This window comes from Cricetulus griseus, chromosome 7, assembly GCF_003668045.3.
Source record: "Cricetulus griseus strain 17A/GY chromosome 7, alternate assembly CriGri-PICRH-1.0, whole genome shotgun sequence".
Taxonomy (NCBI): domain Eukaryota; kingdom Metazoa; phylum Chordata; class Mammalia; order Rodentia; family Cricetidae; genus Cricetulus; species Cricetulus griseus.
In genome coordinates, this window is record NC_048600.1 from 65,946,913 (window position 1) to 65,968,132 (window position 21,220).

At 45.3% G+C, this 21,220-nt stretch overlaps 1 protein-coding gene and 1 long non-coding RNA gene across 4 annotated transcripts; one reads left to right on the plus strand and one right to left on the minus strand.

Annotated features, from left to right (window-relative positions):
- The first annotated feature begins 1,118 nt into the window (after positions 1–1,118).
- Positions 1,119–7,831, plus strand: LOC118239152. Its single transcript, XR_004770763.1, has 3 exons — positions 1,119–1,747; positions 6,442–6,616; positions 7,420–7,831. It is a non-coding gene; the product is annotated as an uncharacterized LOC118239152 (long non-coding RNA).
- Positions 7,832–13,044: 5,213 nt separating this feature from the next.
- Positions 13,045–17,054, minus strand: LOC100766962 (trafficking protein particle complex subunit 2). Of its 3 annotated transcripts, XM_027427594.2 has the most exons (3): positions 16,889–17,054; positions 16,277–16,364; positions 13,045–13,694 (listed from the first exon to the last, which is right to left on the minus strand). In XM_027427594.2, exon 3 carries the CDS (start codon positions 13,656–13,658, stop codon positions 13,236–13,238), a length of 423 nt encoding a protein of 140 aa, XP_027283395.1. In that variant the 5' UTR covers positions 13,659–13,694; positions 16,277–16,364; positions 16,889–17,054; the 3' UTR covers positions 13,045–13,235. The 3 variants fall into 3 exon arrangements, with proteins under 3 accessions (XP_027283395.1, XP_027283394.1, XP_027283396.1); XM_027427593.2 differs by lacking the exon at positions 16,277–16,364 and having other exon boundaries at positions 16,889–17,048; XM_027427595.2 differs by lacking the exons at positions 16,277–16,364; positions 16,889–17,054 and adding an exon at positions 16,679–16,851.
- Positions 17,055–21,220: the final 4,166 nt, after the last annotated feature.

Genomic DNA, 21,220 nt, shown 5'->3' on the forward strand with positions numbered 1-21,220 from the left:
GAAGGAATGAGAAGCCAGACACCAATCCATGGAGAAAACACTCACTGAATCAGGAAATGTGAACAAAATTATTTCATCCAGGCTACCCTGGTCATTTCTGCTGGGTGTTTCCAGTGCCTGTTTTGATGCTGTCACCTCTGCTTGCTTTCTGAGTGAGGCTGCTACAGCCGTCTTTGTCATAAACTCCTGACTTAATGTTCTGCTGTCTCTGCTGTTTATCTGCTACTTGCTTTTGTTCTAACTTTGCTTGCTGCAAACCTGACAGACTCATTCAAATCGAAGAGTAGATCATGGTAGACCATTCTCTGTATGGAATGGGCCTGCTCCACATAGCAAGTTCCAGGCCAGCTGCTGCTGCTAACCTGGAAGAAAGAGAGGAAAGGAAAGCTGGGCATAGGGTACTTGAGTGGACTCCAGCAGGCAGTATGGAAGTATGGCAGATGTGGCTCTGGCAGGCCTTGCTCTCACCCCATTCAGTCTTTCAAGGTAAAAGCTATTGGATTACATTCTTTTTATTATGGGGGGGGCAGTTAGACAGGGTTTCTCTGTGTAGCCCTGGCTGTTCTGGAACTCACTTTGTAGACCAGGCTGACCTTGAACTCATAGAGATCCTCCTGCCTCTGCCTCCTGAGTGCTGGGATTAAAGGTGTGTGCCACCACTGTCTGGCAAGTGATTTATTTTTGACACAGAGTCCCACTTAATGTCTGAAGTTAATCAGTGTTGATACCCTGTTGCAGAACCATGCAGGCATCTTCATCTATCCGCTCTTCTGGTTTCCATGCTGATCTTTCATTGGTTTGTTTTTGAGGCAGTTTCATTAAATTCCTGATGCTGGTCTAGAACTCTAAATCCTTGCTGTAGCCTCAGGGCATTTGGAATTACAAAAGGCATGTACCATTCACCCCCCATTCTACTCCACAAGTACTTTGCTCTGAGTGTGTGTGTGTAGGTGTGTGTAGGTCTGTGAATCAGGTAGGTGTGTGTGTGTGTGTGTGTGTGTGCGCGCGCACACACACACACACACACACACACACACAGGTGACCATGGAGGACAGAAGAGGGCACTGGATCCCCTGGTGCTGGAGTTACAGGCAGATGTGAGGTACCCAATATGGATGCTGGGAACCAAACCCTGGTCCTCTGCAGAATGGCAAGCTCTCTTAACCACTGAGCCATCTCATCTCTTTCCAGACCCAGGAAGGTTTTATGTGACTCCTTGGCTTCAACAACAGAGGTTTGTTTCTGCCTTTGTGGGGCAGCTGGTGACACACCAGGCTCCTGGTGGAGAGAGAGAGAGAGAGAACAGTGGCAAAATCTTTAGTCTACTCTGGAAGCTTCTGGCGGCAGACATCACTTAACCTCACATATCATTAGCCAAAGCCTAGTTTGAGCAGGGTGGGGTCAGGTTTTGCAGATCTAAGCTGTGTGCATGGTCATTGCTAACAAGGAACTGGCAGCAGTAATTCAGTCCATGACACTGCCTCCTTTGCAAAACCCTGTGAGATTTTAGGGTCCACAGGAAAATACTAAGCATACTAGTTTTTCCTCAGGCCAGTGTGGTAAGATATTCAAGGTGGGTTGTTTACTCATGCTGTAAAACTGAAAGAGCCAAGAAGGAAGCTGAGATTCCCCGGATATTAGTAATTACAGTGGGTGGCTACCGCCCCTAGGCTTGGGAGGATGAAAGGGTTCAGGAAGTAGGGCTGACAGGATGGAGGACTTGGAGGAGGACCCCAGCTACAGATGGTGGGTAGGAGGGCCCAACCAGCTTGGGCTTTTCCTCGTAGGGAAACTACCACAGCTGCTCTGGAATGTTGTCAGAAGCCAAGGGTGGGAAGTAAAGGCTGCTGGCAGCAGGGACAGGAAGGACTACCTTCTCCTGTATCAACTCTCCCTGCAGTACCCCCATTTACAGAACCTAGCAGGAAGTCAGTTTGCAAGGACTCCAGTCTGGGAATCTTGCTTTGCAGTGCTCACCCAGCGTCACTGGGTGAATTCTAGGAGGGTAGTGGGCTAGGACCTACCAGAGGCATATTTAGTAAGTTGTTTCCACTACTGGCTTTCATGACTTTCCTTCAGGTTTGACTTGTTTTGTGACTTATATTTTTAAAAACTGTGTCTCTCTCCCCCCCCCACCTGTGTGTGTGTGTGTGTGTGTGTGTGTGTGTGTGTGTGTGTGTCCTCACGAACACCATTCATGCACTTGTGGAGGTCAGCAGTCTTAGTGGAGAGTCAGCATTCTGGTTGGTTGGTCTATCTGGTTTGGTTTTGGTTATGATTTTTCTTTTTTTAAGATTTTATTTATTTATTATGTATACAACATTTTGCTTCCATGTATATCTGCACACCAGAAGAGGGCACCAGATCTCATAACAGATGGTTATGAGCCACCATGTTGTTGCTGGGAATTGAACTCAGGACCCCTGGAAGAGCAGTAGTACTGAATCATCTTTCCAGCCCTTTATATGAATGTTTTGCCTGCATGTTTATGTACTAGGGCTCTCCTGGAACTGGAATTACAGACCATTGTGAGCCATAATATGGGTGCTGGGAGCCAAACCTAGGCCCTCTGCAAGAGCAACAGTGCTCTTAACCATTGAGCCATATCTCTGCTGTACCTTAAAAAAAAAAAAAAAAGTTGTGCATGTGTGAGAATGTGTATGCTCACACACAGAGGTATGCCCATGAAGAAGCCCCAAGTGACTATTGGTGACTTCCTTAATCAATCTCCATCAGATTTTTTGAGACAGGGTCTCTTACTAAGTCTGGAGTTCACCAATGGCTGTGGTGGCTTACCCCCACCCCTCACCCCACCACCATGTTTGGCTTCTCTCTCTCTCTCTCTCTCTCTCTCTCTCTCTCTCTCTCTCTCTCTTCTTAAGATTTATTTATTATGTATACAGTGTTCTACCTGCATGTATGCTTGTACACCAGAAGAGGGTACCAGGTCTCATTATGGATGGTTGTGAGCCACCATATGGTTGCTGGGAATTGAACTCAGAACTAGCTCCATAGACCAGGCTGGACTCAAACTCCATGATCTGTTTGCCTCTGCCTCCCAAATGCTGGGACTAAAGGGGTGCACCACAACTGCCCAGCTTTTTTTTTCTTTTCTTTTCTTTCTTTCTTTTTTCTTTTTTCTTTTTCTTTTTTTTTTAGATAAGGCATTGCTATATAGCCCTGTTTGCCCTGGAACTTTCTATGTAGGCCCAAGCTTGCCCCAGATCTGCGGCCATCCTCCTGCTCCTAACTCCTGGGTAGTGGAATTACAGTTATGAACCATATACATGGCCAGCTATCTTTTTTAACTTTTGTTTTTGAGGTAAGGTCTTAGCCAGGCTGGCCTTGAACTTTCTACCCTGTGTACCTCTGCTCACATTAAAAGTGTTCTTCAAATGTGGGTGTCAGTGAGGTGACCTTGGAAATCTATGGGGCCTTTTGTAGTAGATCAGTACTTATCCCTAGCATAGGTGTGGACTTTGGGAGTCCATTCCACATAGAGGGATACTCCCTGAGCCTACACACAAGGGGATGGGCCTAGGCCCTATCCCAAAGAATAAGACAGACTTTGAAGACCCCCCCCCCCATGGAAGGCCTCACCCTCCCTTGGGAGCAGAAAGGGTATGGATAGGTAGGGTGTTAGTTGGGGGGGCAGGGGAAGCGGGGAGGGAAAGGGACCTGGGATTGACATGTAAAATAATCTTGTTTCTAACTTAAATAAAAAATGGAGAGGAAAAAAAGTGTTCTTCAAGCCGGGCAGTTGTGGTACACGTCTTTAGTCCCAGCACTCTGGAGGCAGAGGCAGTTGGGTCACGGAGTTCAAGGCCAGCCTGGTCTACAGAGAGAGTGAGTCTTCTCCACTAGGCCTGACTGAAAGAAAACTTTCTGTTGCTCTCTCCAGGCTCCTGCAGGCTTAACAGACAGGTGATCCTAATTCATACTCAGGGCTTGCTTTTGGCCAGGCTACCTCAATGACTCAGTGTCGTCACCACCACCAGGAAAGGGGAAGGGCTGTCATTCCATCCTCTTCCACTCCTGGACTGTGGACTTTAAGGGCTTTGACAGTCACCAGGGGTCTGGGTAGTTTAGCCCAGTTTTGTCTCCAGCCAAGCAAAACCACCAAAAGTGAACTTGGCAAAAGCCTCCAGGGCACCTGCCTCAGGAACTAACTCTCTTTCTCTTTCTCCCTTTCTCCCTCCCCCACTCCTCCCCCTCCAAATAAGGCTGGTCTCAAATTTGATATGCAGCTGAGAATGGCCTTGAACATCTGATTCTCCTGCTCCGGCCTCCCCAAGCTCTGAAATCATAAAGTTGTGCCACCATGCCCAGTTTTGTGTAGTGTCGGGGGCTTCATGCACACTTGTCAAATACTCCACCACTGAGGTTGTGTCTTCCTCTTCCTTTGCCCCTGGCATTGCCCTCCACTCTTCCTTTGGCAGGGTTTCACTTTGTAGCTCAGCTTTGTAATCAACCTGCCTTGGTCTCCCAAGCACTGAGGTTAGGGGCATGTACCTTCATGTCTGTTTTGGGATTAAAAGAGAAAAACCTTAACACTGTTATTCTTGTGAAGCACAGTTATTCTACAGCAGCTGTTTTTGCAAACAGTAGTTGTATATTCCAGGGACCTGCTGCTTCCCTTCCAGGAGTTAAAGTCAGCCCATGTGGGTGTAAACCTGAAAGTTACTGTTTCATTGGTGATCACTTGAGACCAAGATTGTAAGCACATTTCTTTTTTTTCTTTTTTCTTTTCCCCGAGACGGTTTCCCTGTGGCTTTGGAGGCTGTCCTAGAACTAGCTCTTGTAGACCAGGCTGGTCTCGAACTCACAGAGATCCACCTGCCTTTGCCTCCTGAGTGCTGGGATTAAAGGCATACATCATCACAGCCCAGCAATATATTTCATTTTTAATTATTTGTCTGAGTGTGGGTATGTACACATGAGTGCTGTTGCATACTAAGGCTAGAAGAGGAAGCTGGGAGCTGGGATTAGCAGGGTTATGAGTTGCAGGGAATTGAACTCAAATAGCCCAACCCCCGTAGTTCTGTTGTCTGTGGCATATATGTGGCCAACTCCACCTGGTCACTGCAGTTAGCATTCTGAGGTCTTCATTACAACTTAGACTTCACCTTCACAGCTTCATGTACAGTGCTTTCAGACATTCCATGGGGGGAAGTCAGATCCTGATCCATATAGCCTGGCCTCCAAGATCCTTAATTAACTAAATTTTAATTAATCCTTAATTAAAAATTTTTAGACAAGATCTCACTCTGTATCCCTGGAAGGCCTGGAAAACACACACACACACATACACACACACACACACACACACACACACACACACACACACACACACACACACACCCTATAGAAGGTTAGACTTAGCTCTGCTTCCCTAGTGCTGGGATAAAATTTGTATGCCAGCACATTCAGTATACTCACTTCCTGTTTTATATCATGCATTTCTGCAAAACAGAAACCATATGAATAACACCATGTTCTGCTGCCAGCCCAATGTGTAGCCTGTTCCCTTGGACCTGGGAGCAACCACCTGGCTGAACTTGGGAAACATTTCTCAGGGTGGCCTTGCTTGGGCAGGATGCCTTTGAGGCTGTCTTCGTTAAAGCTCTCTTTTCAAATGATTCTTCACTGTTACTTTCTAGAGCTGTCTGTGGGGGAGGTCCTGCCCTCAGGGCACCTTTAGCTATTGGCCCAATGCAAATTTGAAGCTTCTCTTTAATTGTGCTAATTTTTTAATAACTAAGGCACCCATCTTGCTTACTCTGTCTAAGCTTTAACAAACTCCTTTCCTTACCCAATTACATTTTCACGTTTTTCTGCTCTTCTGTATTTGAATTCTCACTATAAACTTCACTAAACACAGTGAGCAGTAACTATACCAAATAGTCTGAATGTTATGCTATCTTGAAATTTCCTTTGCCAAACAAATTAATCCATTATTGTGTGTGTATACTGTGTATGAACACACGGGCACGGGTAGATGACTGTATGTGCATGTGTGGAGGCCAGAGGAGAGTGTAGATGTCCTCTACCCCTCTCCACTTTATTCTTTTGAGGCAGTATCTCTCTGGCAGCCTGGAGCTCATGTTTTTTGGCTAGGCTGGCAGCCAGTGGGGCCCAAGGATCTTTTCCTCTTCACCCTACTAAGTGCTGGAGTTATAGGCATGTATGGGACTAAACCCGTCCCTGCATTCTCCATTACAATGATGGTGCCTGCAGGCACCGAATGTAAATTATTTCGCAGGCGCTGGGTAATCTTCCATTTCTTTGATCTCTGCCTATCCCGTGGCTCATATGGCCTGAGGAGCTGAAGCCATTCATAGGGTGACACGTCCCAGGCGGCTGCTGCCAGCCTTTATTAGGGGACGGGATTCTTGGCTCAGGGTCTCCGCTCTGGTAAGCTTATGCTCTCCTCTCTCAAGATGCATTAAAGCTTTCCTGCAGAAGGATCCGAGTGTCCTGTGTGATTCTTGCCGGCGAGAATATAGCGCGGGACATCTGGTGCCAAAACCCGGGAATTTGTTAACATCACCGGCACCGCGGAGACCCCTTGGCTACAAGGCGGATTCAGAACTGCAGGGTGGTAAATTCGGAGAGGTATGTCTTTTCTGGACTTTGGCTTGGGAATGTTGCTATTTTGGGAGGTTAATGTAGAGGCTTCTGTGCTTTTACTAGGAGCCATTTTGACCTTTCTCACTGTTGTAGCAATCTTAAAGAAGTCCAGAATTACATGTCAGAAACCGAATGTAGTGAGAGATGGGGCGCGCCCAACAATAAAATATAAGAAAAAAGGACCTCCCGGGATGTCTAATGACAAGGGAGTGAGTAATTTGTTAAGAGAAACAACAACGAATAAGGAAAAAGGACCTCCCGGGATGTCTAATGACAAGGGAGTGAATAATTTGTTAGATGATTCTGTAAATAAGTTTAAAGCCTTAAATCTTGATAGCTCTGATGATTCTGAAAGCTCAAGAGAAACAGCTCAGCTAGGTAAAAAAGAAACAAAAAAGGAGGGAGAGAAAATAGGGGATAACCGGTCACACCCTGGTAAATTTAAGAGACCTGTTAATCCAGCGGGTGTACTTCCATCAACACCCCCATTATTTGGTACCGACTCCTTCTTACCATTAGAGGAGCGGAGGAAATTACAGATGGCTTTCCCAGTCTTTGATAGGGGAAAAGGCCATGCATGTTATTCAACACTTCTTGGAGGCCTGGAATGCCTGGGGCTTTAAAGCCTCATAAACATTGACGCTCGGGGCCATACTGTGGCCAAGCGTCACACCTCAGAACCTGAAAGGCCAAAGGAAATGGTAAAATGGAAAGATATCTTAACTGGTCTTTGGAGAGGCCTGGATCCTATTTTCATAAGATCCAGGGAGCTATGTGTTTTTCCACAGGATGAAGAGAATCCCCTGTGGATCCCAGAAAGACTCACCCGAAGAGCCCCTTTGGACCTTCAAAAGTCGGAATTCCACCCTCTCCCCGGGAGTTGAGAGCCGCTATTATTATCCAGATTAACTCCTGTCCTTGACGGAGAGATTGTCATCGCTTAATGGGTGGGGATGGGATTGTTTGGTGCAGCCGTTTGCTGCGGATTGATGTTGCTTCTCTGGCTGGTCTGTAGGCTCAAGGCTCAAACTAAGAGAGACAAGATGGTTATCGCCCAAGCGCTTGTAGCTTTAAAATGCTTAAGCAATAGGCCGCTGGCCAGACAGCTCTTGCACACCCGGAGCCTAGGCTCATTGCACAGGGTAGAGTGTCTGGTTTGAGCAGCCCATGAGGGATGCTGAGCAAGGCATCGCACAGAGAGTTGCCCAGTATGCAGGCTTCTCTGGGAGGCATGTTGTCCTGCATAAGGGTTGCCTGCCTGAGTCTCCCTTTCCCAGAAAAATGGCAGAGGACAGGTCGAGAGCGCTTCGGGTCAAGCTAACAGCCTGATGGCGACTCTTGTACACAGTCTTAATATTTGATTGGGAAGGTACAACCTCTGCCTCTATCCCTCAACATATGGGTGACCTATTTGCTTGTAAAAATATAAAGCCTTATCATTAATTAATAAAAAAAGGGGGATCTGTAGGGAGCCGTCCCTGCATTCTCCATTACAATGATGGTGCCTGCAGGCACCGAATGTAAATTATTTCGCAGGCGCTGGGTAATTTCCATTTCTTTGATCTCTGCCTATCCCGTGGCTCATATGGCCTGAGGAGCTGAAGCCATTCATAGGGTGACACGTCCCAGGCGGCCGCTGCCAGCCTTTATTAGGGGACGGGATTCTTGGCTCGGGGTCTCCACTCTGGTAAGCTTATGCTCTCCTCTCTCAAGATGCATTAAAGCTTTCCTGCAGAAGGATCCGAGTGTCCTGTGTGATTCTTGCCGGCGAGAATATAGCGCGGGACAGGCGTGTACCACCATGCCCAGCTATAGGTACTTTTCTTTCTTTCCCTTTCTTTCTTTCTTTCTTTCTTTCTTTCTTTCTTTCTTTCTTTCTTTCTTTCTTTCTTTCTTTTTCTTTCTTTTTTTTGTTTATTTTGTTTTTTCAAACTCATGGTTTGAGAGGGTACAGGTTCATTGCAGGGAAAGCATGGTGTTTAGGATGGCAAAGCATGTTGTTGGAACTTTTTACATGGCATGTAGCTGAGCTGGAGAGTAGAGAGATTGGGGCTAAAGTGAAGTTGAGCTACATAATTTTTTTTTCAAGACAGGGTTTCTCTATGTAACAGCCCTAGTTGTCCTGTAACTAGTTCTGTAGACCATGCTGGCCTCCAACTCACAGATATCCACCTGCCTCTGCCTCCTGAGTGCTGGGATTAAAGTTGTGCGATGCCACCACCAACAGCTGGGCTATATAAATAATCTTCAAGCTTCCTTCCCTTCCACTTCCTCCAGCCAGGGCCTACCTCCTAATGCTCCCAGAACTGAGCCGTAAAAACAGTGACTACAGCTGGGGACCAAGTGTTCAAACATGAATCTGTGGGGACTATTTCACAGGCAAACCACAAAGAAACTGGCAGTTGTGCATTTTGCCTGGAGTGATAATTTGAATAGGAATGGCCCCAATAGGTCCATATGTTTAAATACTTGCTCCTCAACTGGTGGAACTGTTTGGGAAGGATTAGAAGGTGTTGTCCCATTGGAAGGGTTGGGGACAAGCTTTGACATTTCAAGAGATTCATGCCATTCTCATTGTACCTCCCTCTCTCTGCCTCTTGCTTGTGGATCAAGAAGTGACCTCTCAGCTGTTGCTCCAAGCATTTGTCACCATGCCTTTGCTCTGCTATTGCAGATGCTAACCCTCTGGAACTGTAAGGCCAATCAAATGCTTTCTCTCATAAGTTACTGTGGTCATGGTGTCTCATCACAGCAGTAGAAAAGTAACTAAGACACCTGATATCTTTACCCACACCCTGTGTCTCCTCCTTTTGCCCCACTCTTGTCTCTTGTCCATTTGAATGACTGCAAAACTTTGTAGGTGTCTAGCTGCTCCCAGTTGGTCCATCCCAGGTAGCTTTCTTCACTGGCCACCAGCTGTCATTAGCCCAATGTACATCTCTGACCTGACCACCCTAAAGCTGTACCTATCGGGCATAGACTGGGTTTTTCTTTTGTTTTTGAGAGGGTTTTTCTTTTGTTTTTGTGACAGGGTCTCTCTGTATAGCCTCGGATGTCCTGGAACTCACCATGTGATGAAGCTGGTCGTGAATGCCCAGAGATCCTCCTGCCTTTGCCTCCTGAGCTCTGAGATTAAAGATTGAAGTCAGATTCCTTACAGAGACATCATTCAAGACGTTTCCCACACGGGAAATGCTTTCATTAGCGTACATTTCTCACCTCCTCTCCTAGTTCAGGGAGTCCTGGATGGCTCCTGGGCACATTCCTGGGTCTGGTCTCCCTATCTCTGCAGCAGCTGGCCTCACCATTTTCTCTACCCTGGAGTTAATCAGTTTTCTTTTCCTATGAGAAAATGCCTGAGAAAATCAACTTACAAGGAGAAGAGGTTAGTTCTGGTTGATGGTTTCAGAGGCTTGGTCTGCGGTGTGTGGCTGTTGCTTTGGGCCTGCGCTGATATGGAACATGAGGGTGGGGACTTGTGGGAAAACAAAAATGTTCATCTCCTGGTAGCTGGGAAATGGTGATAGAAGGATCTGGGGACACAATGAGACAGAAAAAGTGGACCCACAAGAAGTTAACAACAGGGTGAGGGCTCTGTACCTGCTCCTGTCCCGCTTAGAAAGCTCAGCTCCAAAGCCGGGCGTTGGTGGCACATGCCTTTAATCCCAGCACTCGGGAGGCAGAGGCAGGCAGATCTCTGTGAGTTCGAGGCCAGCCTTGTCTCCAGAGCAAGTGCCAGGATAGGCTCCAAAGCTACATAGAGAAACCCTGTCCTGAAAAACCAAAAAAAAAAAAAAAAAAAAAAAAGCTCAGCTCAGTTCCAGGTATCACAGAAGCACCCTTTCCTAGAGGTCATGTGATCCATCTCTGCCCCCTCTAGAGGGGTATTAGACTTGGGGCCAGGTTAGAGCCAGACCTTGAGCCCCCTCCAGCCAGGAACCAGGCACCTTCTCATTAGAACTCAACATCCCTGTGTTGGGGATTGTTCTTCCCAGATGCACCAAGGCCACATTGTTACAGTTGCCTATTCTTTTTTCAGTTACCATTAGCACCCCAACTCCACTGCAACCCCCCCCATTTGAGGTAGGGTTTCATGTATACCAGGCTGTCCTTACATTCTCTATGTACCTGAGGATGGACTTGAACTTTGACACCCCCACCCCCAGCCTTCATTTTCCAAATGCTAGGATTATAGGCTGAAGCCACTACACCTAGTCTACTAGGTAGGAGCTCAGGGCTTTGATGAATGCTAGGCAAGCACTCTTCCAACTGCACTGCATACCCTCATCCTAATGATTTCTTAGTGTGTCTAATTTATAAGTTACATTTATCCCAGATATATATCATATATATATATATATATATATGATATATATATATATATATATATATATATATATATAAATATATGAGGAAATAAAAGGTCTATGTGGTGTTAGGTACTATTAAGTACTGTCTGTTTTCAGGAACCTGTTAGGGAAGCTGAACATGTTCATGGCTGAAACTCCAGCACTGAAACCTGGCTATACAGCAAGAACCCTTTATAAGACGAAAGTATGATGTGTTTGCCGTGTAAAGGTGGCCACTGCTAATCTGACTACCTAAATTTGATCCCAGAGACCCACATAGTGGAAGGAGAGAACCAACTCCTGCAAGTTGGTTCCTGATCTTCACGTTTATTGGTGGTATACACACAACGTAAATAAATGGAAATTTTAAAAAAAGGTGGGTGGTACCTGAGGAACACTCTGGTCTCCACACATACACGAACATGTTTACACAAAATCAATGGAGAAAATCCCAGCACTCAGGAGGCAGATGCAGGCGGATCTCTGTGAGTTTGAGGCCAGCCTGGTCTCCAGAGCGAGTGCCAGAACAGCCAAAGCTACACAGAGAAATCCTGTCTCAAACAAACAAACAAAACAAAATCAATGGAGAAAAAAAAAAAAAAAAGATCATACTAGGAGCAGGAGTTAGAACACAGTCCCCACAGAGAAGGCAAGGTAGGTAATAAACTTTTGAACTTTTGTTTCTTTATGGCATTAGGAATTTAATCCAGAGCCTTGTGCCTTCAAGGCAAGCTCTCCCCACAGATGAAAGCTCTAGGTCTCAGCAGGACATTTCTAAAGCCAGAGCTTTGCTTTGCAGCCTTGTGGTAGACATGCTGGGGCGGTATATTTCTCAGGTGATTATAGGTATGCTGCAGGAAACATGCACTTTCATAATTTTAAAGAATGGTCTTGTTTGCTTAATGTGTCTGGGACTGCTTATGGCCAAGTCAACAATAAGTAGACACAGCAAAGAACATGTCTGTGTTTGGTTGTGACGATTTGCCAGCTCCCAGCAAGTCTGTTGCGCATTACTGAGTGGACAGCACCCCCTGCAGGAAAACAGTTGTCAGCATGTGATTTCATTGCAAATTATAATTGTATTGCAAATAACAATTTCTCTAATAGCAAACACTGGATGTCCACATCCCCTGCATGTCAGGTTTTGCTTTTGCCCACATTTTGTGCTCCACCCTTGAGTCCCATCTCCCAACAGTTCTCTAGGACTCAGTATCTGTGTTCACAGATCCCAAGGCTCCCCAGTTCCGAGTTGTGTTTTCCACAGCTAGGCAGAGCAAGGCTAGTATTAGAACCCTGCCCTTTCATCATCCACAGATGTCTCAGCCAGTGAGAGTCCTGACTGCACTATGGGAAAGTAATGATAGGATAGGTCCCAGGATGTGATGACGGTACAATCAGATATGGGAAGGAGCTGCCTGAACCTGACCTAGAGTGGCTGTGTGAGGGAGGACCTGGAGAACATGGTGCCCAGGCAGCTGGCACGTCAGGTTAACTATATACCTACTTTAACTGCTGTAGTCATCTTGCCTGTGACTGGTCTCGAACTCACAACCCAGGTTTGATTGTGGCTCATAACCATCAGTAGGTCCAGTTCCAGGGGATCTCATGCCTTTTTCTGTTCTCTTGGGGGCACCAGTCATGAAGATGGTTTGTATAGTATGCAGGAAAACATTCATACACATAAAATAAATCTAAGGTTTTTTTAAATTTTCTCAATCAGTAAAGATGTAGGCTTATTCTTAATTTTTGAAATAAAACATTTTAAATAACTGATAACTGCTTACAAACAAATACTAATATATATAACATGAAAATGAGATTTTTAATTTTTAATTTTTTTAAGAGTTTATTTACTTATTATGTTTACAACATTCTGCTTCCGTGTATATCTGCACACCAGAAGAGGGCACCAGATTTCATAATGGATGGTTGGGAGCCACCATGTGGTTGCTGGGAATTGAACTCAGGAAGAGCAGTCGGCGCTCTTAACCTCTCTCCAGCCCCGAAAATGAGATTTTTAAATACAAAAGAAATTTCATGATAATCCAGCTAAATTGAGACATGTGAAGTTTACCAGGTTTTGTTTTTTTTTTGAAACAGATTTCTCTGTAGCTTTGGAGGCTGCCCTGGAACTCGCTCAGTAGACCAGGCTGGCCTCAAACTCACAGAGATCCATTACCAGGATGTTTTATCAAGCTACTCACAATGCATATACTCCTGAGCATACCCCACTGTGATTCTCAGGTTTTCTGCATTTAGCTTACAAGATGTTTCTTTCCAAGAAACTGAACTTTTCTCTCAAATGCACTGGATCGAATAGGAGAATTGGGTTCATAAAAGGGATTCATGGCAAACTTGATGTATAAGTCATAGACATCAGTGAAGAAGTTCTTGATTCCATCTTCTTGCCTCATGTCATGAAGCATGATGAATCTCATGTGTCCAGCAGTGACAAAAGCTGACACAAACCACTCATTGAATTTGTCCACAGTTTTCAAGTACATGTTGTTGGAGAGCCACATGTTTTCGTCAACCAGGTCCAGAGCGGCGTGAGCTATGAACTGGTTCAGGTGGCGATGTTCATCTTTGGGTTCTGCTTTCCCAGCTGGCAAAAACTCCATTTCAAAAACTGGATTGTCATGGTGGCCAACAATTACAAAGTAGAAGCTTCCAGACATTGTCTTCTGTATATGTACAGCTCCTGTGGTGAAACGCTGGCAAAAGAAACACCCAATCAATACATGAAAATTTTTATTTTACTTTATTTTGTTTTGAGACAAGATTTCACTCCATAGCTCAGATCAGCCTTGAAATCTCAACCCTTCCACCTTAGCCTCCTAAGTGCATTAGCCACCACACCTAGCTATATTTACTAAAATTTCACCCTCCCCCACCAAATTAATATGATACATTAACATACACTAAATTTGCATGTGTATTTCCTTTACCTTTGGGTTTTTGTACTTTTTATGAAGCAAAGGGAAAGCTATTTATCATCTAGATCATTTTAATAGGTTCAGAAAATAAATTTAACAAAAACCTACCATCTTTCCATTGATTAAAACCAGCAAAATAGCCAGGCAGTGGTAATGCAGGCATTTAGTTCCAGCACTCTGGAGGCAGAGGCAGGTTGATCTGAACAGAGAGAGTTCCAGCATAGTCAGGGCTACACAGAGAAACCCTGTCTTCAAAAACCAAAACAAACAAAAACCCCATAAAAATACAAAGAGAAGGGAATTTCTTTAACCTGTAAAAGTATATCACCACCACTAAATCCAAAAGCAATTTTACAATTAATGCTTACACACTGCAGGGCAGTGGTAGCTCACACCTGAAATCCCAACACTGGGGAGACTGAGGCAGGACGACTGTCAGGATTTGAGGCCACCTGGACTACACAAGGAGTTTCAGCCAGCCTGGGCTATAGTCTGGGGTGCTGTCTCTAAAAACAAAACCCCAAACAGTTTAAAAAACAAACTCAGAAACAAAAAACTACAAGCTAAAAGTTTTCTTCTTAAAATCAGAAACAAGGCAAGATCAGGCCTTTGTCTTTTGGCTAAGATCAAGTTTGGGGAGAGTGCCTCCCTCTGCCACTTCTGTTCAGCACCGTACTGGAGATTGTCAGCCAGGGAAATAAAGCTAATGGAAAGAAATAAAAAGCAACTCGTTCTATAAAGTCAAAACTATCTGAAGTTGACATCATACACATAAAATGTCCTAGAACCACTTATAGGAAGGTTCAGTAAGGTTATATAGAAAACGAGATCAAGACAGAGAAACAACTACTGGATTTCTGTAGACTAGCAACTAATCCAAGAGTAATGAAGGAACAGGACAAGGGACAATCACTTATGAAATACTCCCAGGCTGGAGAGATGGCTCAGTGGTTAAGAACACTGGCTGCTCTTGCAGAGGACCTAGGTTAGCACTGAAAAGCATTGAAAAATTAAAGAATCTCACCCATTCTTGAAAAGCTATAGGGCAGCCGGGTGTTGGTGACTCACGCCTTAAAACACAGTACTAGGGAGGCAGAGGCAGGCAGATCTCTGAGAGTTCAAGACCAGCCTGGTCTACAGAGCGAGTTCCAGGACAGGCTCCAAAAGCTAGAGAAACCCTGTCTCGAAAAAAAACAACTCACCCCCCCAAATTTGCTACAGGGCAAATAATGGCTGGTTCAGAGGAGTCATTTTCATCAGTGGTGTAGCCACAGTAAGTTGTCTGTATTCCTGTAAATAACCTCCTACCCATGCTCATACAAATAACCTTAATTAAACTATGTGGGCCTCCCTGTCTGTCTGTCTGTCTGTCTGTCTGTCTGTCTTTCTCTTTGTCACACATGCACGCGCGCGCGCACGCGCACACGCGCGCGCGCGCGCACACACACACACACACACACACACACACACACACACACACACACACACACACACAATCGGCCAGTGTGTAAAGGTACTTGCCATGTATGCATGATGACTCAAGTTCAATTCCAGAACCCACAGAAAGATATAAGAGAAGCCAGATATGGCTTGGTGGTACATGTTTTTAATCCTTGAACTCAGGAGGCAGAGGCAAGAGAGTCTCTTGAGTTAAGGCTAGCTTGGTCCACAAAGCTACACAGAGAGGCTTTGTCTCAAAAAAAAAAAAAAAAAAAAAAAAAAGCTGACAGACAGAACTGACTCCGACCTCCACACATGTACAGGCACTCATACTAATGTATCAAATACAAACACAATAATAGTAATTTAAAAAATGTGAAGACATAAGGGGAAATGAGAAGGGGTTCAATGGGAGTGGGATGAGAGAGGGTAATGAGGTGTGAAAAGTATCGCATGTGTGAAATTGCCAAAAGATAATTTTAAAAAACAAACTATTTAATTGAATGTCATCCATGGATGAAAAGTTTCTACATCCCATAGGCCTCTCCACTGATGCAGCAATCCAAATCAGACCGAATCAAACCGAATTAAAAAGGCCCACGTTTAATGGATACAATGCTCCGGATGGCTTTCCAGCCCCCAGAGACTGAAAAGAGAGACTGGAAAACCACCTGCTGTGTTTATTTTCGGGGGTGGGGTAGTTTAAATACCCCGTGGGGGTGGTCTTGAGCATCTCTGAGGGAGGGATCACCATTTGGCGGGCTTTCTGAGGTGCAGCAGGGTTTGTAGAGAGATAGGGGAGGGGCCTCCGGTGGAACTTCCACCGTAACATCCCAGACTCTTTGGGTACAGGGATGCCAGGGGCTGGGGTGAAGCTCCCACCATAACAATGCTAATGGATTAATGAGGGCAATACTTACACTGACCTGCAGACTCAATGTCGTTTCTTTCAAATACCCATCTAACTTACTTCTGAACTTGCAGAAGTCATGACAGAGTGGTGCTGGCCTAAGTTAAGACATATCAAAATAACCAACGGGATAAAAACCCACCAAATAAACCCGTTCATTCTGCTATTTGGTTTTATTATTTTGTTTTGTTTTGTTTTTTGAGGCAAGGTGTTACACAGTCCAGACTGGCCTCCAACTATCTATCAGAAGATGGCTCTGAATTTCTTGCTCTCTTGCCTCCCCCTTTCCAGTGCTGGGATTACCACTATGCCCGTCTTAATTTTCTTCTTTTTTTTAACTTTTTATTTCCGGAGCTAGGCAAGAGCTCTACCATCGAGCCACACCCCATCCTAAGTAGGACAAAGTACACACCCACTCAAGTGATAAAACTGTGCCTTCCGGCCTCCCCCTGGACAACCTCCATTCTTCCACTCTCTAGGTCTCAACTCTCTGTTTTGCGACAGGGTGTTGCTGTCCCACAGGCTGGCTTAGAACTTGAGGCGGTCCTCTCGGGCTTGTAAGCGGTGGGGTCACAGGCGCGCGCCACCTCGCCCAGTGTGGGATTGTGACAACTATAAATACCTCACATAAGTCGGCTTCCCTCTAGTTCAGGAGCGGTAGTGGTGCCGGTGAAGGCGTAGAAGGCGCCCAACGACCATGACCCAAACTTAACGTCCACCTCACAGGATAGCTCCGCCCAACGAAGAGCTGGGGCGGCCGACTGGGCATGCGTACTCGTTAGCGACCGGACGGCCCGCCCTGGCTGCCATCTTGTCTCAGAGAGTGACGGGAGGCCGCGCATGCTCGCTGAAGCGCCAAGTAGCGCGGTCCCGCCCCCCGCCCCGCCGGGCTCTGGCCGCCATCTTGAGTCAGGGCGTCTCGGACGACGGGGCCAAGCGCGCCGGGATTTGGCCGCCATCTTGGGTCAGGGCATGGTAGGGCGTCGTGTCCCGCGGGCCTTGCCCCGCTGTACAGCACTTCTTTGCTTTCACCTCATGCATACTTGCTTTTGTCACTGATGTTCACTCTGAGGTGTAGAGAACCGGCACCTGGCGTGACTGGTGGAAGACAGATGCCAAGTGAGGCGCAGCTTGAGACTACATCGGTGCCAGAAAGCAAAATGGAGGTTGCAGCGCCAGGCGCCTGGGTCCAGCCTGTGGGCCTCACTCGTGGGCGGAGGATGGTTTAGGGAGCCCTTCGGCTGGGGGCTGTGTTTGGTGTTTATTTTCATCTCGCACTCTGTTTTTTAAGTGTATACCTGGTTTCTTCACAGGTTTTTCCTGAGGTACTTATTGCAAATGAGACTATTCTGGTGATGGCGTTCTGTATCTCTTCATGCCCTAAACAGACACTCTGAAGTTGCTTTTGCTAAAAAGCATTGACTTCTCGCTTGGGGCCACAGGGTGACTAAAGATGAAGTTTGGCATTTCTGCTTTCTTTTTGCGTCTGCTGGAAACAGTAATCTTGGTGACCCACAAAGGAACAAATGAACAAAGCAAAGTAGCTCTGCAGGGAGCTTTCGGTTTGTAAAAATTGTGTTTAAGGACCCAAACCCTCCTGTCCTCAGGAGGTTCACTTCGTTTTTATGTTAACAGGTGGGAACTATGTCTTTTCCTCATTGGCTGGGGTCCGACCTTTGTGATTGGCTAGTTTTGAAAGATTAACCTAAGGAAAGAAAGGGTCTGTGCTCTTGGTAGCCGGGAATTCTGGAGGGGGAAAGGATGTGTGTAGGTAGTGTAAAAAGTTTTTACCAGGTGGGGGAGATTTATGGAATATTGGCCCTCCGCAGATAGCCTACTTTTGTTAGAAGAACAGCATCAACAACACCTCTCACATGTCTCCTTTCTCACTTTGGGTGAGATACCTGCCCACTTATACCGATTTCATACCCCTTAAACTTGAAGGCAAAAAAAGTCACTGTCAAACCTGAGGTCGCCGTGATAGGGATGGAAGTCAGGGGAAAAGTGAATGTAAGTGCCCTCGACAAGGCTTCTTCAATTATCATTTGTTTCTTGTTTTGTTTTGTTTTTTTGTTTTTTTTTTTGGAGACAGTTTCTCTGTGTAGCCCTGGCTGTCCCATAACTGCCTATGTAGACCAGGCTGGCCTCTAACTCAGAGATCTGCCTGCCTCTGTCACCGATCTGTCCCCGGAGTGCTGGGATTTAAGGCCCGTGCCACCACCTGGCTTCGGGTGTTACTTGAGCCATCTAAGTGCGAACATGTCAGCTGTGAGCAAGCTGATCACAAATTTACATCAGTGAACCTTGCTGCTGTTATTACCTTCATTTTAGAAAACTATTATCTCCATGTGTGCATACTTAGGTGTCTATAACTGTCAGAGCACTTTTGGGTGTATGTACTTGTGTGGAGGTCAGAAGTTGAAGTCACTGTTCACCTTGGTTTTTAAGACAGTCTCCCTGTGTAGCCCTGACTGGCTTTAAACATACCAAAATTAGCTTGAGAATCTTACAGAAAGTTTTACAATAAGTATGCTTGAGAGTCTCAGAAATAAGTGGATTGTGTGCATTAAAAACACATTATTGAGCTGGGCAGTGGTGGCACATGCCTTTGCTCCTGGCGCTTGGGAGGTAGAGGCAGGCAGATCTGTGTGATCTTGGTGTAGACCAAGGCTAGCTTGGTCTACAGAGTGAGTTCCAGTACATCCAGGGCTACACAGAGAAACCCTGTCTTGAAAAACTACAACAACAAAAACATTGTTGAGAAAAATAAAAAGTGAATTAAAAACAAGCTTATTAAAGTCAATTTTTGAAATAAAAAAATAGCCATACATATATAAAATCAAGATGAAACTCCACCCTAGGTAAAGACAAAAATTAGGGAAAACAGTGCTAGTCATGTTTTACACCTTTAATTTAATTCCAACACTTAGGAGGTAGAGACTATTGTATCTCTGAGTTCAAAGCCAGTTTGGTCTACATACTGAGTTCCAGGCTGGCTAGGGCTACATAGTAAGACCCTGGATTGTTTTTTTGTTTTTGTTTTTGTTTTTGTTTTTGAAGACAGGGTTTCTCTGTAGCTTTGGAGGCTGTCCTGGAACTAGCTCTTGTAAACCAGGCTGGTCTCGAACTCACAGAGATCCGCCTGCCTCTGCCTCCCAAGTGCTGGGATTAAAGGCGTGCGCCACCACCGCCCGGCTGTAAGACCCTGTTTTAAAACAACAAAAGAATGAATGAAAACAGACATGTAATAGAAATTCTGAGGGTAAAAGAAGAGGGTGGGATTGAGAAGCAAATGCATGCTGAGTATGGTGGCACAGTCTTGGAACCCCAGCAGGTGGGTGGCAGAAGCAGGGTGGCCCATGACGTCTATCTGGACTACATAGGCAAGCTTGTAAGCCAGCCTTTGCTACATAGAGAGACCTTGTTACTGATGATTGGAATTGGGTATCCCCAGGTTCTTGGCCTCTTGTCCAAATAATTGAAAAAAATACCTTGTACAGTTTGCACAAGTAGTAGGATAGCTTCATTCAAAGCAAAGCAGTAAACAGCTTAGAAAGGAATACACTGCCAAAATGGAAAGTGGCCAGAGGAGGTACTTAAGGACCAGGGTAGTGTTCGGGCTTCTTTTAATGGAGTTCTAGAGTGGTTAGTAGTTAGTAACTGGCATAGTTTGGGTGGCTCTGTTTTGATGATTAGGACATATAGTCCTGTCCATCCTGGAAGTTATCATGTGCATGCTCAGTTATGCATAGACCCAAGATGGTAAATTGGGATTCTCCCTACAAGTTTATCTAAGGAGTTTGCCTTTACTGTACATGTTCCCAAAACCAGTTCAGGCCAGATCAACCATTAGATTATAACTTCTGCCCCATATTTGTGTGTAGATATATGTTTTGCCATGTATTTGTGTGTGGAGGTCAGAGACATCCTTCTGGAGTCACTTGTGCCAGGAACCAAACTCAGGTCTTTAGTGTGACACTAAAGTTTATTCCTGAGCTCGCTCTCTCTCCAGCCCTTGTCTGTTCTTTATACATGTTGCTTCCAATATATTAGGGATATATTTGAAAAGAAACTAAGTTTGATTGATGTTAGGGTAGGATAAACTTATTTAGAGAAAGATGTGCATGTTGCTCAATGCAGCTGGGGTCGGGGTTGCTGGGTCCATCTTTGAGATACATTTGGGTAAAGGCAATAGGCTGCCAAAGTGCATCATTAGAAGGGGTGTGCACAACCCAATCCAAGTAGAGTACCATGTTACTAAACTATTCCTATGCTTGCCTGCCTCAGTTTTTAACCTCATCTCAAAACAAAACAAAATCCTCCAAAACAGAAAAACTATTTGAAAAGAAGATTGTTAGGAACTCTCCAGAATTGGAAAGCAAGGATCTTCTGATTAAAGTTGTTATCTGAAGAACAAGCAAGATAAACAATGAGCCTGGAGAAATAAAACTGCAGAACATTAAGGATAAAAACAGAACAAAATCTTAAATGCTAAGAGACTGTCTTCAAATGAACAATAGTTGGACCTACATATAGTAGTCATCTTTTCAGGAACGAAACAGTCCAGAAGACTGGACTGGTGTCAACAATCACTAAGAAGTTCTCTTTAATCTAGAATTTCTAACCTAGCTACTCTTGCAGAGTATCAAGAATTCAATTTAAGGCTGAGGATATGGCTTATTTGGTAACGTTTGCCTAGCTTGAATGAAGGCTCCCTGGCTCCCTCCCCAGTACCACATAAACCCAGGCATGATGGCATACTCTTTTTTTTTGCAGGGGGGGGGGTGTGTGGGGAGTTCGAGGCAGGGTTTCTCTGAGGTTTTGGAGGCTGGCCTGGAACTAGTTCTTGTAGACTAGGCTGGTCTCGAACTCCCTCGAACACCTGCCTCTGCCTCCTGAAGGCTGGGACTAAAGATGTGTGCCACCACTGCCTAGCAGTGGCATACTCTTGTAA